The sequence below is a fragment of the Phalangium opilio genome, unplaced genomic scaffold, assembly GCF_054372755.1.
Source record: "Phalangium opilio isolate 3A_F unplaced genomic scaffold, DU_Popi_V2 ptg000082l_1, whole genome shotgun sequence".
In the NCBI taxonomy this organism is placed as follows: Eukaryota; Metazoa; Arthropoda; class Arachnida; order Opiliones; family Phalangiidae; genus Phalangium; species Phalangium opilio.
Genome location: NW_028324189.1, coordinates 19,942,950 through 19,961,759, shown reverse-complemented (window position 1 = coordinate 19,961,759; position 18,810 = coordinate 19,942,950). Strand labels below are relative to the sequence as shown.

The 18,810-nt window shown below is 37.6% G+C and overlaps 1 protein-coding gene across 1 annotated transcript; it reads right to left on the bottom strand.

The window, feature by feature from the left end:
- Positions 1–1,357: 1,357 nt before the first annotated feature.
- On the bottom strand, positions 1,358–1,966 carry LOC149653657 (uncharacterized). Its single transcript, XM_089847028.1, has one exon. The coding sequence runs from the start codon at positions 1,964–1,966 to the stop codon at positions 1,358–1,360; it is 609 nt and encodes a 202-aa protein (XP_089703154.1).
- Positions 1,967–18,810: the final 16,844 nt, after the last annotated feature.

Below are 18,810 nucleotides of genomic sequence, written 5' to 3'. Positions count from 1 at the left end.
TAAACTGATACTTGCCGGCATGAGTTATAAAGGCAGTCTTGGGTGCGCTTCCGGGTTCCATCTCGACTTGCCAATATCCAGATTTCAAGTCCAGGGCCGTGATTTACTTGGATTTTCCCAATTTGTTCAGCGTCTCATCGATTCGAGGAATCGGATAGGGATCTTTGGCTGTGATGGAATTGAGTTCCCGAACGTCTATACAGAATCTATATTTCTTTTTCCCAGTTCCTGATCCATCATCCTGTTCTATGATTACTACAGGAGAAGCCCATGGTGAAGTCGATGGCTTTATGATACCGTCCTTTAACATTTCATAAATGTTGTGCTCGATAATTTTCTTCTTATCTTCGCTCACGCGATATGGTCTTTTGTGGATGGGTTTAGCACTACCGGTATTTATTTCGTGTTTGACCAGGCTAGTTCGCCCTAACTTGTCGCTAAACAATTCTGGGAATCGGAGAAGGAGTTCCTTCAACTCCCTCTTTTGCTTTTGCGAAAGAGAGGTTGATTCAACTGCTTCATTTACATTGGAAATCATTTGCGGCGACGGAGGCAATTGATCTTCTGTCACTTCAACTAACTTCAAGGTTAGTCCATCTATGGTACAAGTGAGGTTCCCAAAATCAATGATAGTTCTCCAGTCCTCAAGGAAGTCTTGTCCTAATATTGCGTCACAAAGTAGAGAGGGGACGATGTGAAATTCTTGACTGAAGCGTCTGGTAATTCTAAAAGCAATAGGCATTTGTAAGGATTGCGGAGTCAATAAATAATAAAAAAATCCGAAAGTCGGAACTACGCGGTGGAATATTCTAGAAACATGGGCGCAAAATCAAAATGGCGGCCTTCATGCCTAAACTTGAACTAAAACGAGAACGAAGCCGAAGCGGGCCCGACCGCCCCGTCGAAAAAAATGGCGACGGTGAAACGGGAAAAGCAATAAGCCAAGGGTTCGAATATCATGGGCATCGGCACCATTTGCAACAGATTGCCCCGGTGAAATAATGTGGCCGGTCGTGAAAGGGGAATCGTTACAAGCCGCGGAAAAATAGAAATAAGCCTATTTTTCGAGCGGAAAATTTAAAAGCAAGAAAACACATACCTCTTTATTCAATAAATAACGCCACAAAAGGAAACTTGAATAATTCCGATAGGATAACGCGACAATAATTTACGCGTAATTGAAATGCGGTACGACGAACCCGAGCCTGGTTCTATCCTTCAGCCGGTGAAGTGATTACCGCTCACTGTCGAAAACAAAAGCAACTGACTTATCGTATTTGAATGGCGTTTCTTTTCGCGTCGGATAAACAAAAAGGGGAGGGGGTGGGAGAAGTGCCGGGGCTGGACATATGAAAGTTTATACCTCTAAGGCAAGCGTCGTCTGCAACGAGGTCTGCAGACCCGTTGCAACTTCGAGGCTTCGTAAACTAATCTCGCAAGTGTCTAATAAATTTCGTAATGATTTAAGGTCTTTTGAATCAGTTACCGGCTGAATATTAGATAGGTTTCTCATGTGAGTATTAATAGTAAATTCCGATCGCTCAAATCGTCTCTTTAACAATCTAACCGCTTCATCATATGAGGCGTCAGTTTCGGTTAAGCCGTCTACTGTATTAAACGCCTCACCCTCAAGATATGAGGTTAAGTAAATCAACTTTTCTACCTTTGTCAGTCTTTGATTGGAGTCTATTGTCGCCGAGAAACGTCCCCAAAAACTGTTAAACTTTTCAAAGGTTCCGTCGAATTGTGGAGTAGTTAAATGTGGGAGCTTTACTTCCGATTGTTGAAAGTTGGTCGCTCCTACGTTCAGCGTTCCTGACGATGCAGGACTAATGATGGTTGTGGAGCCACCGTAAGACGATCCTGACGTTCCGCCTGTAACTTTTTTGATTCTTCTAGCTACTTCTGATTTGAATGATTGGAGTTTCTCCTTGCACACGATTGCGTCCGAAGTTTCTTTTTCCATTTCTGCATCATCTTCTATCAAGTATCAACGCCTCTATTTTAGCGTCAATTTGGATAAGTTCTTCTTTCTTTTGAGAAAGAGAATCCAAAGCATCTTCCAGCTTTTCCAATTCCGGTTCTGGTTCAGCCAACAAAGCTTCTACCTGCTTCTCTTTCCTGGTAGCCGCGGCCCTTATACTTTTTCTCGATGCCTTTGCGAGTTTAACTTTTTGTCCATTGCTACCGCTGCCGCCAGCGAACGTAGCACTGCTGTTTCCGGATCCGCCACTCGCACCGTTAACGTTAGTGTTCATCTTTACGCGACTGTTAAATTTTATCTAAAGACAATTCCCCCGGTTTACACCATGTAAATACTCTGGGAGAGCTGTTGAATAAAGTCTAGCTTCTCGGACTGAAAACAAGAGCTAGCTATGGATGGGAACTGCTTAAGTTCAGTGCGCGTTACAAAAGGATGAGTATTCTTAAAACAAGTAAAGTAAAGGTATACTTAAAAATAAAATGAAAGCGCCTTCTTACTCTATATTTTTAACAAGCTATGCTCGTAGCGCACAGCTTAATCATTTTAGTAGAAACCCCATCGGGCCCAGACGAAGAACTGGACTTTAAGCGTACTATATCAGCAGCAACGGAACCGGGAGTAAAAACGAGATCTGGGTCCCTAGTCGGATTAGGCAATGAAGCAACATCAAGAGGGATTGAGTCAGACTTATTGAAGCAAGATTGAAAAATAGGGTTAAACATTGAAGCAATCGAAAAGTGTCAGTGACAGGGGTATATTCATAAAGTTCTGTATAGGTATTGTAGTTTTACCAGGGACAAACTTCCAAAACTTATCCGGTTTGTCCTTAATCTTAGAGGACAGGCCGTTCACGTAATCATTAAATTTAGAGCGAGTTTTAGCTTTTATCAAATTACACGACCGTCTGTATCTAGCTCTGTTAGCCTCAGTTGGCTTAGATATAAAAAGTTTGTATAAAGTTCTTCTGACATTAGAAAGGTGAACAATATCACCGGAAATCCATGGCTGCCGAAATATCTTTGAGTATACCGTCCTTGAAGGAACACAGTCCTTAAAACAAGACCAAAACAGTTGTAACCAAAAGTCCCGTGTTTCATTAAGTCCACACTAAACGCTAAATGCAACGGAGCATACTCTATCAGGCCATTCAAGCCCTTCACATCAGCGCGACTCAACTGTAGAACTTCCGTAGAAGAGCTTCTTGGCGTTGCACGTTCACAAGCGATTAGACCAGTCACCGCATCATGATCGCAACCAGGAAGATTATCGATTGTTTTAACTTCCTTAATGAAGCGACGTTCATTAATATAAACCTAGTCAAGAGTATTGCCAAGTCTAGTGCTATCAGAGACAACTTGTGTTAGACCGATATTGGATACGCATTCATAAAAGTCCAACGAGGGATGACTTTCAGAGAGAGGTCTATTAAACCCAAGGCATGCCATGTTGAAGTCACCGAACAAGACAAAGATATCATGACTGTTAATAATATCTGTTATCTCACTGAGTAGAGAACATAAACTCAATATGTAGTCTTGGATAACCGGAGGGGGACATAAACGCAACAAAAGAGAACTGATCTTGAGTCGCATTTAGTGGACGAAAAAACGACTTCGAGACGTTTGCCAGAGGCAGTCTTATATAGTTCATTATCAATGACAGTCTCGACAGGCGAGAGATTTTGGCTAATAGCCAAAAGAACTCCACCACCCCTAGTTTCACGATCATTACGAAACACCACATAGTTAGCTCCATAAAACAATAGTTTTATGGAGCTAATTTGATTTTATCTTTAGTTGTAGAAAAAGCACCGCAATGAACATGGTAAGTTAAACAACAGTTAATTCTTCTTTGGAAAAACCTTGATTTCAAATTATTTTTTATGGTTTCAGTAACACGGATGTTTTAGAAATTACCCATAAAATCTGCCGTATTGTTTTACCTTCATGCAAAGCTGTGCTAATTAGCAATTAGATAAATATTTACGAACTAATTAATTAGCCAATTACTAATTAGACATAGAAACTAATTAAATTCAATTGGAAATTAGGCATCTATTTATCAAACTAATTATTTAGAATTACTAATATCAAATTAGTTACTTGACTAATTATGGTAAAAATGAAACCACAAAAGTATAAAAGTACCCATGGATTTCCTACTTTGGTAATGCAAAGTTTTATGCTTTTAGGCCCTCGAAAAACGGCTGCGGAAGTCGTGAATTATTCTCGAACAAAATGTGCCCGGCTGGGCACAGGTGATGATTTTGCACGGCAACTGTCGAATTACTATTATTACTATCAAAAAATGGCCAGGGATAGGGATGCACCGATATATCGGCCTATCTTTTTCATATCGGTATCGGCCAATATCGGCTGGGAATGCAACGATATATCGGCCAATATCGGCTTAATGTAAACCGATATTTCCGGTAGAAACATGACCATCAATCAATACTAATTGAAACAAATAACACAAAATTTATTTATTCCCACAATTTAACATTTCCCTTCAAAAATGCAAGGTTTCCCACAATATTTGGTTTTAGTCGGTTTCTTAATTTTGTAAGGATTTTTCCAGTTGTACTAAATAATCGTTTGCTTTCAACACTGGATGGAGGTGCCGTCAGATATATTTTAGCGAGGCTGGCCAGAATTGGAAATCGTTCTTTATTCGCGCGCCACCTTTCGAAAACACAAACATTATTAGGAACGAGAGGTTCATTGAAATATTTGGCTAATTCATGAACTTCTGGGTTCTAAGGCTCGGGGTCATTTGTGGTCGTTGAAGCGATGTCTTCTAAGAAGCTCCATAAACCGGAAGTTTTCTTCATCTTCGCCGGCGTAGGTTCGGACAATGGGTCTTCCATATCAGTTTTTTTCTCGTTTTTCACCAAGTCCTTCTACCAGTCTTTGCCAATGGTACACTCTAAGAAATCGAAGTGTTAAAAATGTGTTAAAAGGGTGTAAATTTAGAATACTCATTTTCTTACACCGTAAAAACACCCAGCAAAGAGTTTTATTACCTTGAGTTTTTTGGGTAATTTAAGGTGTAAATTCAGTGTAAAGTAACACTTTAAAAACACCATTTCAAATTTCGCGGGAAATTTATGTTCTGAGGCGCACCCCTTGCGGACGCATTCGGCGAATTAAAAGGTTCTGAAAAATTCTCGAAATAGGAGCGCCCTCAGGGCTGAATTAATAAAGTTGGCGAAGTTACAAGGTTAGAATTCTGGTTATTTAACGTTAAATAGTTACCAATAATGAAAATATTTCTTCAGATGGTTATGTTTTTTCCCTACCATTGAACAGAATTTACAATGAAACCAACCTTAGGATGTACCATTTGACCGAACTCCCGCGCCTAGTTCGGCTTTCCCAAAGTAGGAATTAGCGTCAAAAAGACGATACTTAATGAGAATATATAATGCTAATATCTCTCCGAGAATAACAGAGTAGCAAGAGGATACCTTGTTTTACGATTTGCTAGCTTATCTAAATATAAAAGAAAGGTAAAATAAGCCATAATCAATAACATATCCTTTGATATTATTGCAAAATGATGCTTAAAAGGATAAACTTATATTTAAATCGGGGTAAATAAACAATTTATAGTAAATTCTTGAGATATTAATGGATTTTTAATGAAAGTTTTGTTTGTATTTCAAATTTATATCAGCAGACGCAAGCAATTTAGATCAGAATAAATTTTTTTATTCAAAGGAAGCCCAGCACTTTGGGCCTTTTAGGAAGAGTGTGGGCGCCGTGTACACTTAACATTAAATTAACCTTCTTTGTTGCGCCATCTATATTTATTTTAGCTTTTGATGATTTTTTAAACAGTATTCATTGCCTTGGTTTTGAATAATTATAGACTTAGATCATTAATATTGGCATTAGGAAACACCAGACGAAGCCCCGGTTACTACACACGGAAGGCTGGCCAACTCCCACTGCCTCTAACGGTGCTTCTTAGTACCTCCGATGGCAGCCCTGCCCTGTGGTGTTTGCTTCTCTTATGGCAATAATCAAATGGTCTCTGATGGTTCTAGGTTTTAAAACCACAAAGCTTGTATTTTTATTCTTCAATAAATTAGGATTGAAGTAATATCAATAGTAGCGCCATGAACGCTGCATCTCTAAAGGGACTGGTAAACGGGATAGATTTTTCTCTATAGCACGTTTGATCTGTAAAAAAATAAACCATAATATACCTAAATTTAAACAATTACTGGTATGATGTTTAAGTTTAAACCATGTAGAGACCATTTTTAGACCTCTAGTCTAGTGTTGACAGGCAAACATGTGGGGCACTTGCTTTTCTGACATGTTTTATTTTTAGAAAAATTAGAGTACAAAAAGGGTTTTGTTTTTGTAAATGTTGTAGAGTAAATTAGGTTAAACGCGTTTCTGGTGCTTGAAAAACTCTTAGTGAAAAGAGATTATTAACTTTAACAAGAACGTCTAAATCTACTACCTGAATATTATGGCCTCAAAAACCAATTTAGTTTCCATTGCATTGTACAAATCGGAAACTTTCTGCCTTTTATTCAGAAGGTGTAATACGGGAAAATTGATCGATTTTTCATGCAGTTTTACACTGCATTTTAGGTTCATCAAATGGCCAACTTTATATGCAGTTGAACACTTCATCCTAGAAATACCCTTACTTAAAGGGGTATAGTTCTGCACGTGAGAAATTTCCTCCTTATAGGGTAATAAGTTCTCTCAAGGTGAAACCTTGCTATGAATATAGCACTAAATGCTAATAATTCTGCGGAATAGCGAATGCTCAAACAGTAATTAAACAGTAAAACCATACGAGTTATCGATATTTCAATTATCCCTCATGAGTGGTCAAAAATCCATAGTATTTTCTCCGTCAATATAGCATTATTTCTACTGCTATATATCCTACTAAAAAAATCCCACTCTGAAGGGTTTATGCGACACTCTTTAAGGTGTTATGCGAAAATCTTAAATGTGTTATGCAACACACCGAGAGGTGATAAGCGACACTCTTGATGGTGTTATGCGACACTCTGAAAGGTTATAGCGACATTCTTAAAGGTTTCATGGGACACTCTTATAGGTTTCATGGGACACTCTTATAGGTTTTATGCGACACTCTTAAAGGTGTTATGCGACACTCTTAAAGGTGTTATGCGACACTCTTAAAGGTGTTATGCGACACTCTTAAAGGTGTTATGCGACACTCTTAAAGGTTTTATGAGACACTCTTAAAGGTGTAATGCGACACTGAGAAAGGTGTTATGCGACACTGAGAAAGGTGCTATGCGACACTCTTAAAAATGTTATTTAAACTCGGATAAAAAAATTTACTTTTAATGCGAAATAACAGTTAAGAAGGTGTTAAACTGTACTTGTGTTGCACAATTTTTATTCTTATCTTTGACACCCATTGATCAAAAGTGTTATTAAATCCTTTCAGGGGTGTAAAGGAACAACTGAAACGGTGTCAAATTTCGACCCATATAAACTTATTTTAAAGGTGTTAAAGCACACTCCATTTTCTTAGAGTGTGTGATTTAACACCCTTTGGGTTGTAAACCAACACTGGATATGGTGTTGAATTTAGCACCATCAAAAAGAGTTAAAAAGGTGTAGACTTCCACCTCTATTTCTTAGAGTGCGGTCTTATCAATGCGTGACCTAAATTTGCTTGTATAATTTCGGCTGATTTAGGACGACCAGAGGCGTTCAACAATATTGAACACTTCTTTGTTACTTGTTTCAACGATGGTAATACCAAACACTTTAAAAGCTTTGACGAAATTGCTGGCGTTGTCTGTAACCGTTGGATCCAGTCCAAAGTCACTGCGAATATCGCTTAAGATCTCATTAATTCTCTCTTCGTTATGAACTCCTCTAAACCGTTTACATGCTAGAGCAGCTGACTTTCGTTCACATGTATTTGCATCTATCCAATGCGCAGTCACTCCAAAAAAAGCTCCGTTTTGGTGACGACCAAATGTCTGCAGTGGTACAAACGTCTTGTACGTTACGGAATACGCCTGACAACTTCTCACACTCATTTTCGAATTTGGTTTCCATATGGCGTCCAAGTGACCGTCGACTAATTACATTCGAAATCAGTACGTATTCAAATAAACGTTTGAAAAACTGATCTTCCAGTATGCGTAATGGCACCATCGCGTGTATAACGAAATCGAGAACTTTTGAGTCGAAGTCTTCTTGGGAGAAAATATTTGGTCGTCTTTTAGGTGTATTGTTACTAGTTACTTGAGATGAAGCACGTCTGCGATCGCGTTCTTCAGTTAAATGGCGGAGAAAAGCTTGAAGGGACTCGTCACCATGTTCCGTCTTACATGGGATTTGAAATTTGAGAATGATTTTATTTGACCTTTTATAGCAATGTCTTTTGGGTTGCAAAGGATGCATTTGGCTACTACGGTGTTCGGACTATTTGGGTCATGCTTCAAAATTCGAAAATATTTACCATCAAATACTGAAGATCCAGATATATTGATTAAACCCTCTGCCATGAGGGAGTAGTTGTTAACAGTGGCCGAGCGAAACAAATCGGAAAACTTACTAGTCGCTCTCAACGAAACTTAACACCAGGTGGCAAGAGATAAACAAACATTAATTTTTATCATAATTAGGCATGTTTTACTGATTAATGAAAGTAGAAACTAGCGTGTTTGTCTCATCTACCGTTGAAAATATTTTTTTTATCTCCAGGGGAAATCCCAATAAAAAATAGAAACTTAATGTTATTATTTTTCGTAAGCGATCTAATTTAAAGCATTTCTTTTGTACCATTGAAGTACGATAAAAAAACTAATCACAATATCATTAAGGTTATCTGCTAATGGAAAATAATAAGTATATTAGTTGTACAGCACTGCCACAAATAAATATTTCAATAAAAAATTTATTTTGGGAAGTTTCTTGATAGGTCATTTTAATATTATTGTTATTTTTATCGAAAGGCTAAAATTATGCCCAACCTAAAACAGTCGGGAGGGAAAAGTTCGCGGGGCAGGAAAAAAATCTGAAGGGGTGCGAGAAGAAGAACAAATCGTACTTATCCAGCACGTTCATTCATTCTGCAATTTTCGCATAAAGGAGCGGGTCTTTGAAACTGATTTACCATGGAGACAATCGAAGGAAAGAGATCTGGGTCCGCCGTGTATGTTTACGACAATTATGGATACGTCAAGAACAAAGGTTCGAGAGGCGGTAGTATGAATTTAAGACGTTGGAGGAAAGGGGTACTTCCAGATGCAGATGACGGTAAAGCTTGCGGCGCAACAGCGACAGTCAATAATGGGATTTTGGTCGTGAGAAAAAATCATAATCACCGGTCAGATTTAGAGAAGCTGGAAAACGTGAAGCTAACATCACAGCTGAAAAGAAGGCGGTTAGAAGAGCCGCAAAAGCTTCCAAGCGCTCTAATTTGCCGAAGAAATTGCCACTGGAAGGTAAGCTATTACAATATAGATTTAGTTAAGGTTTTGGCTTGTTTAAAATTATAGGCACATCTGTTTGCGTTGCTCCCACAGCAAACAAAAGTACATTGCGGGGTTACTATTTTGATAACAAAAATTACAAAATGAACGTTCAATGTACATTAAGAAAATGTCGAGAAAAAATCTAAAAAGTTTTAAAAGCCATAAAAGAAAGCGCCACCTTAATTCGGCTTGAACGATGTATTTTACCTAAAACCATTTATTATTACCAAGGTACCCGAACGCTTCAATCGTGTACGATGATGTGAGAAAGTCCTTGTACAATTGCAAGACAAAAGACCCTATTGCAGACATCGTAATACAGAGTTTAGACGAATTTTTTTTCCGTAATGTATAGCTTTTGCACGGGCATAGGGGAAGCGGTTACTTAGTTAAATGGGGAAGGGAAGAAGCAAAAAAAAACCTAAAAAAAATTTACTTTTGTGTCAGTAACTGCATTTCAATTCTTCCAGATTTAGGTAAACTCTACAGGGTATTATTTACTTAGAGGCCATTATTATTTCATAATAGACCTAAAGCCCCCAGCTTTCAAAATTGTACGTTGTCTATTGTCAATGTTTATTAATATAATTTATAGTTAATACAATTCTTATTTTTATTTTTCAGATAGATTTAGTTTTACGATACCATATTGGAGGGAAGCTCACTATATAATGGCTGGGGGCTAATACTATTCAATGGTTGTATTATTTTTAACAAGCGTACAATCATTGAATAGTTTTGGTCCTTAGTCATTTATCACGCCTGATTAAAACATTTATGACCAACCGCAGAAGTAGAAACCGAAAGCTCCAACTCGCTTGCTACAATCTCTCTGTTGACTTTAGAGTGAGGACGCGAGCTATGGTGCGAGTCTAGATTTTTTCCCGGAATTCCTAGCGACTCAAGCGGCGTCTCTATAATTTTCAAGACGTTACAAATGTCCACCTCCGTGAGAACTCGGATAACGTATTTGCTTTCTGACATGGAAATCTTTCCAAAATGTAGATTAGCGAAATAAAATATTATTTAATATTTTATTAATTAGTTTTCATTTAAAAGAAGTTAATTTATTTTGAATGACAAATGATGCCAGAAAATATTAATAAAACCATAAGTCTATAAGGTATGTTCCATAAGTATGACACTACCGACGCTTCGTAATGCTAGAGCTAGTTCCAGAACGACGGAAGCGAGAATTGAAGTCCTACACTCGGTAAGTTTTGCAGGCCATCTTCCTATTTAGTCGGTACAAAGCCTTAATTTGACAACGCCTGACCAGGCGTTGCTTTACCAGTATCTATGATGTACGAAACCACATGACCAGCTCTCTTACGGAGCATATCTCATGAACTCAGTAAAACTTTCCGTTTTCCTAATTTATTTCCAAAGTTGCCGATATTAGGCAAACTGATCCGAAATTATATCGACCTTTTTAATCTGTATTTTAAAGGACAAGCATATAAAAATTAAACTCCACAAAAAAACATATTCATAACTTTTATATGAAACCATAACTTTTTGAGTCGTTATAAAATATTATTGCTATAGAAATAATTATTGAGATTATCTTAAAGCCCATTCAGATTTGTTAATCTGGAAGTATGCTAGCTTTTTCACTTTAAATCATTTTTATTAAATATTATTATTTCAATGACGACAGTTTCTTTAAATCCATTAAACTTCTTTAACATTATTATTAGGTATCCCCTAGACTAATTATAACAAATGTTTTAACTACGCAATTAAAATCAAATTTCTCATAATTTCAAATTGCAATACATATGTATAATCATTTTTGCGTGAGTTTGAAAAAGTGTCGTTGTTTCGCCAAGGATTGCGTATAAATGCATTGTTTTGGTATATAAAATATGTTTCTTTTTGAGGAGAAACGTTATTTAGGAAATAAAGTAGTTCTGAAATTGTTGATGGAAATACTTATTACACGCGAGCAACACCACTGGTAACAGCAAGTCATCAATAACTTGTCAACAGAGACCATACAACTTCAATTGAGTATTTTTTGAATTAACCTCTAGTTTTGACGTGATTTTGGATTAGAATCCCAATTCCTAATCCAACTCGCGCACGAGTAGAGATGTGAAGTAACCGCAATTCCAGGGCTGATACTAAGTAATTTTTCTCACTTAGAGTCACTTATTCTAAATTCGATCACTAAATGTCACCTTAACCTAAAACAGTCCATACTTCAAAATTCCAGCTGTATGACGTTTAAAAAGGTAAAATCAATGGGTCTATGAAACAAAAAGGGGCATTCACCACGTTAAATTACCAAACCAAGTTGGCTTGCTCGCGTTTTTGTCCTGTTTGACAAACTCGTTCTTTCCCGAACATCGCGACTTAACCAGTTCACACCGCGTTCACTAAAGACAACACTGAACACTATCATGGCTCTACACACTTCGTAAAAGAGTAAATCTTAATACTATACTAGCGTTGCTTAAAAAACCTACTATTGCATTGTAAAAAGCAGTGGTGGGAATTTGGCGATTTCTTCCCTAGACCAACCTTCCCCTTCTTTGACACAGAGGGCGACACCGGCAAATCCCGCTTCACCTTCTCAGAAGCTTTTTGAAAAATTCTCTCCTCTCCCTTCCCCGTTCAAGAGTAGGGGTGTTGGAGAGAAGAAAGGGGTGAGTAACTCAGAGAGGCTGAAGGTCTAGGGTTCGAAGTGATATTACCCCTTCTCAACTGTAGGTTTCCCCCCTTAGAAGAAAATTTTTCCTTCTTTGTAAAAAAAGGCTAAGGAAAGTTTATCTTCTTTAGAAGGAAACCTACTATGGTTGAACGAAAGATTCCAAGAGAGGGGACAGCGCCTTCTTTTCGAGAAGATCTCCTCTCTCGGAACCCAATCTTCCTTCTTTTGAAAGGAAGGCCAATGTTAAAGAAGGTAGAAAAAAGAAGAATATTTGCGAATTAACATTTTAGATATAAAAGATTTATTAATCTCAGAAAATTAACATTTTAAGGCAAAATAAATTAATTGAACTACAGTCAAAATTAAAAATATATAAATATATTAAAATTATAAACAATATTTAACAACAATAAAAATTTGTTTCACGGGCTGCACGATGGTGGCACTGGTAAGGCGACCATGAGGTATAGCATAGAGTCATTCAATCATAGAAATATTCAAGTGTAAATGCTCCAATAGAGCTGTGGTACTACGAAATGTCTCTTGACGTCACACCCTCATATCTCATACCTCGGTTTGTGACTTTTATAAGAAAAAATAATATTTTCCCCCGGAAGGGGATATCAATAAAGTAAGAGATAGAGGATTATGACCATGGATAAAGAACGCGCGTGAGGAAATTGTTTTCACTCTACAGGATGGGCAAATCCCTATCTCGGACGACAGCTTATTCTGAATATACTCTGTTACAACATCGATTGTCAGCACGACCAAAGCCAGATCTCTATGTAACGTAGGTTTTTAAGTGCTGTCAAGAAACCAAAAAATTCAGGATCTTCAGGATTTAAAATATCCGCGAATTTTTTAGTTCGAGTGCACGGACCTCTATGCCTAATTTTCAAATACTAATGAAATTAAATACAGCCTATTACACGTATTTGAAACTAGAGGTCGGTGCACTTGAGCTGAAAAATGGGCGGGTATTTTAAATCCTGAAGTTTTTGATCTCTTGACAGCACGCACAAAGCTAAATTGCATAAAGAAATAGCTTTGCGCGTGCTGACAACCGATGTTGCAACAGAGTATATTCAGAATAAGCTGTCGTCCGTAATAGGGAGTTGCCTATCCTGTAGAGCGAAAACAATTTCCTCACACGCATTCTTTATCCATGATTATGACGTTGTCATATATGGGAAAGAAACCACTCTATTGGATGTCGTCAGCTCAGGCCACAGCCGCCACACAATTAAGATTCTTAAATCTAGACTACCAATATTAACGTCAAGTCCCCGTAACTAAGCCAATCCCCTCTCGGTACCATTGATTCATTACTACCATAAGTTTATAAAAGTGCTTCCATAAGTATGACAATTCCTATCTTTAATTGATTTGCTTCTGCTTAAACTAAAATTACCTCAACTCGTAAGTCGTAACTGCCACAGAATAAAAATAAGGCACTCGGTACTTCTACTTTCTTATAGACTTATTACTAGCCTTTATAACTACTACTAGTAAATCTATTAAAAAATTTCTTTCTTGTCATGTTTAATGTTTTCATAATAACAAAGGAGATCGTAAGAAAATAGACACATAGTAAGCGAGAAAATAAAATTTCAAAAATTAAAAATTATTATTTGTTCCATCTCTAGTATGGCGATATGTTTAACAAATTTCCCTACTCTGATATTTTCCTGATTTTCCACACTGCCGTTTATAGAGTAGTGTCAGTATGGAAACGTCATAGCTCAGTGTAATCCCCCTACTGGGCGTGTACAGTATCCCCTCTTACAATAGAGCGCCTAGAGGGAGAGATACACTGTCTACACCCCCTTTCTAACGGTACTGGTCTATTGCTTAACTGAGGCGTCATGGAGAATAAGATTGTGCAAAGTGTGTATCCGATTATCCGTTCATACCCCCCACACCGGTCCTTACCTCTCCGAGTTTCAAATTGACGCGTATTGATAATTATAAAGCCGTGGATTGTAGCAAAATTGATTAGCTAAAGGGTTATGGATTACTTTTGGTATTATCCAATGGAAAAACGTACAAAACGAAACCAAAATATTTTCAAACAATTGCAAAATTTTTATTTTTTGTTGTATTCTCGGTACATAAGAATGTCTGCTACGTGTTTTAACGAAAGGCAGCTTCTTCTGGCGCGCATTAAAAAACCTGCAATTGAGAACATACGTTCCACATCGGCAGAGGCTGGCGGCACTGCCAAGAATCTTCTTGCCAAAATAGCTAGAGTTGGAAAATCCTCCTCGTGACCTCTCCTATAATCTAAGGCAATGTCAGCCTGTAGACATCTCGGTTGTCCAAACTATTAAACGGCGAGTATGGCTTTGGTTCTGTGTCAAACCTTAGGGGGGATCCTGCGCAGCTTCGAGTAACACACTCTCTCTAATGAAAACATGTGCGCGTGTCTTTGTCACGCACTTGAAGTTTGGATACAAATTTATCCATACTGGTTGTGTATAAGAACCTCAAGATTTGAAATATTAGTATAAACATGACTTATATCCATGTAGTAAATTTATTTTATTAATGTTAATTATGAACATGGAATTGTATTATTGACGTGTCTATAATCAAAGTGAATGAAATTGAATTTTATTTTTTAGCAAAATTTAATTCATCAAAGTTGGAAAAGCAAAAAATCAAAATTGTACCATAATAAGAACTGATTTCTGCCTAATTATGTTCGATACTCATAATAAACATGTTCATAGATAATGAAACTTACTCTCAAAAAGTTTTTTGGGGGTTGGATCGAGGAGAGAGGCCACTAAGTAAAATGGGTCCTTCAACATTGATGAAAACCGATTTTGGAGGTTTTCCAGTACTCCGATCGTTGAATTTTTTGTTTCCACCCTGAAAATATCTTGGAAAACGGTCAAAAGAACCCCTATAACGCTTGAGAGAGTGGATCACTCTTCTGAAAGAAGTCTGTTGAGACCTTTAAAGGTCTCAGAATATCGAGGAATTCTTTCGCGTCCTCGACGTCTTCTTCCGTTGGTAACGGAAAGTCTATTTTTCATTGACATTTGGCGTCTTTTTTAGCTTTATTCAAAGCATAAGCCATTGCTTTCAACATATTATCGTGGAATATATTTGTTTATTGTAGAAAGTATTCCCTTCTAGAACTTGCCTGTCTAACTTTTCAAATTGAAGTTAGACAAAAAACATTCAGAGGTTCTTTCTAGAAAAGATGGACTCTTAACATAAACTGACCTTCGTAAATCGTTCCAATCCAAGAAAAACAGCGCCCCAGCAAACAACCCCTATCATTTTCAAATCAACGCCGCCACTTCTGGATTTTAATTCTTCCGTCAATTTAGGCGATTTTCGAAAAAGGTTTATCCAGTTTTGGACATTTTCGAGTAACTGTTTCGATCTGTCATTGGCCTTAATGGCATCATTTACAACTAATTGTAGGGACTGCGCTACGCAACGTTTTCTCTCCCAACCTTGGTCATCTAAGGTTGCCTTTAGTGTTTGGTCTTCCGCTTCAGAATCCGAATCCGAGTCTTGTGCTCCGAAAATTGTTGCCAACGGATTCCAGGCTGGGATAAAATAAAATGTGCACAAGGTGAAATATCTATCAGCCGTGCAAAATTACTATGATTAAAGGGCGCCACAAAAGACTTGCTGGGTGAAAATATTCACCGGCCCGCGGCCGAGCTAGCATCTAACAAAGAGAATACCGCAAGACTCGGTGGCTTCCCTTTACACTCTTAGAAAAAAGTGTTCAAACGCTGTTCAAACTTGAACGTTTCCGTTCACAAACGAACAGTTCGTAAAAATATAGCGTGCAAAAAAAAAGAAACGTTCTAAGTGGCGAAATTCACTGAAATTGAAAAGATAGTGTGCAAATTTGAACAATCTCTTATTTCGCAGCAGGACAGAGAGAAAGTTCGGGATGAATTAAAAAACTAAATATAGTTTTTTGCTGAAAGACGGGACTCTCTCTCTCTCTCTCTCTACCACTCGCGTCGTTGGGAACCGTGACGTCATGAATTAAAAATCTAAATATAGTTTTTGCTGAAAGACGGGACTTTCTCGTTTCTCTCTACCACTCGCGTCGTTGGGAACCGTGACGTCAAATATGCGCCAGAAAATTACGCCGAGTCTTTCCTGAGCGACACGTTTTTTTTCCGTGGTTGAGGCTTCTAGCACGTTGCAACGTTTGCGGATTTTTTATGAACGGTGCCATTATCATCATTATAAGATTCTCACTGATTATAGCGAATTAAGCTTATCGTTAAGCAAACAGAATACTCCAGTTGGACCTTTTAATTATAAGGTAAGTTTCATATTTCATTTTTTTACAAAGCTCATTTGAATTGTTTAGTTCAAGAACTTAGTGAATTTTTCTTGTTTAAGAGGGTACTTCCCAACACTCCTTATTCCACCAAGCTCACGTGTTGGTATCAAAATAGGCATTGGCAAATAAAAAACTAATAGTGTTTTTTTATTTGCCGATTCCGAGCGATCCCATGGAGCCATAACAGTAGGAATACAAGTGAAATCACTGATATAGACTGTTGTTTGAAATCTAAGGCTCCCGTTGTAATTACTCCATGCGAGCTCTCTTACAGGGGGCAGGGGGGGTAGCTGCAGAAGTGTCTTAAGGTACAAAGGCACAAATAATCATGTAATGATTTTTCCACCTTTTGACTTTCCATTTTATCTTGCTAGGATATTTTTAGTTTTAGTATGGAGAGAGGTTTTGTCTTTCCGCTTATCCAGATCTTATTTTTTTGAAATTTCACGAAGTTTCTAATGTAAGCCTAAACTCAAGACAGACGACACGTTCCTTATATAGCTACACGTGCTGCAAGACGTTACGTCAGTCACACTTTGTTTACATAGGAAGGCTCTCCTTTAATAGATGATTTCTGCTATTTACTTCTGATTATGTTTTGAAGCATTTCGGTTTAAATTATGTAATTATAATTTTACTAACGTATTTTTCAGTTTATCGAAATTATATAAAGTGGTTACTTTAATCATGGTATTATATTCTTGTTCTATTTGTGCCAAAAATGTAGAACGTCACTCAGTTTCCAAGTGGTTAAAACATACCCGTATTTGTCATGGTCATGAGCCAAACCGGAAGTTTAAATGTTGTTTTATTTCATATCCAAACGATTTTACTAAGTACGTGTCCCTTAGAAGCCACTTGTACACAAAGCATTTTCGTGGAGGAATATTTGTAGAAAATATTGGAGAAACTGTTATTAATGGAGAGGGTTCTGATATAAATTTAGTTGATGATCCCTTACCCATAAACAACCCTGATCAGATTAATTTAGAGGTAGAAAACCCAGATGATCCCATTGCAGAAACAGTTGAGCTTAACAACTCTCAATTAGACAGAAACGCTGCTCTTTTTATGTTAGAACTTAGGGAAAAGCATAAGTTGCCGGCTTCCGTTACAGCAAGCATATCAAACAGTTTAGCGGGATTGATAGGAAACTGTTTAGAAACATACACAGCATTAAACGCAAATTATCAAAGAGAACCCCAGAATGCCGATAACAACTTTGATAACCAAGCTCGCATAATTACCAACTCTGTACTGGGTGTTATTAACAGTAATTATAAATTGGAAAAATATTGTAAGGAAAATTTGGATTACGTGGAGCCAGTTGATTATATTTTAGGAACGAAACGGGTAAATGGGGAAACTTTCAAAAATACGCTAAGCTATGTTCCAATCATTTCTGTCTTAAAAAAGCTTTTTTTCCATGACGACGTCTGGGAGGAATTTTCAAAGAAAAATATAGAGCATGACCCCGAATTATTAGTTGATTACGCAGACGGTGAGATATGTAAAACACATCCACTTTTTTCCAAAGATGCCAATTTTTTAAGACTCCATTTTTACTTGGACGAAGTTGAGTTAAACAATCCGCTAGGATCAAAAAGGGGAATACATAAAGTTACTTTAATTTACTTTACGATAGGAAATTTCGACCCTTCCCTACGCAGTAAGCTTAGCAGTATTTATTTGGCAATGGCAGTAAAATACCCCATTTTAAAGCACTACGGATATTCCAAAGTGCTAAAACCCCTTTTAGATGACCTTGAAGATCTTCAAAATAATGTGTTTGCTATTAGAAATCAAATTGTTAAAGGAGCACTTGCCACCATATCAGCTGACAACCTTTCGAGTTACAGCGTAGGGGGTTTTTTGCAAAGTTTTTCATCCGGTAGAATTTGCTGGCAATGCATGGTAATGAAAGAAAACATCTTCTGTATTTGTTGAAAACAAATTGGTCATTAGAAGCGAAGAAGTACACAGCTATCATTTAAGGCTCGTTTATACAAGAGCGGAAAGCTGAAGCGTAAGCGCGTAGCTGAAAAGTTCGATCTTCCCGCGTTCGGCAAAAGCTTGAAGCGTCGGCTTTCGCACTCTGATTAGTTCACATAGAAAAGGGAAAAAGCGTGCGCTTGCGGCGAGAAGCCAAGCTACGTTTCATTTCAAAACAACAAACATGGCGCCTGGGCCTGGGCTTACTGTTACTCTACTTTTATTGAAAAAGAAATTATTACTTTTGAGAAGGTTAAATTTAATAAATAACAAAAATAAACGGCGTCAACGACGTTGGTGGGTTCATCCCATATGGAGAAGGAGGACAAACGAGGGATATTTTCACACTT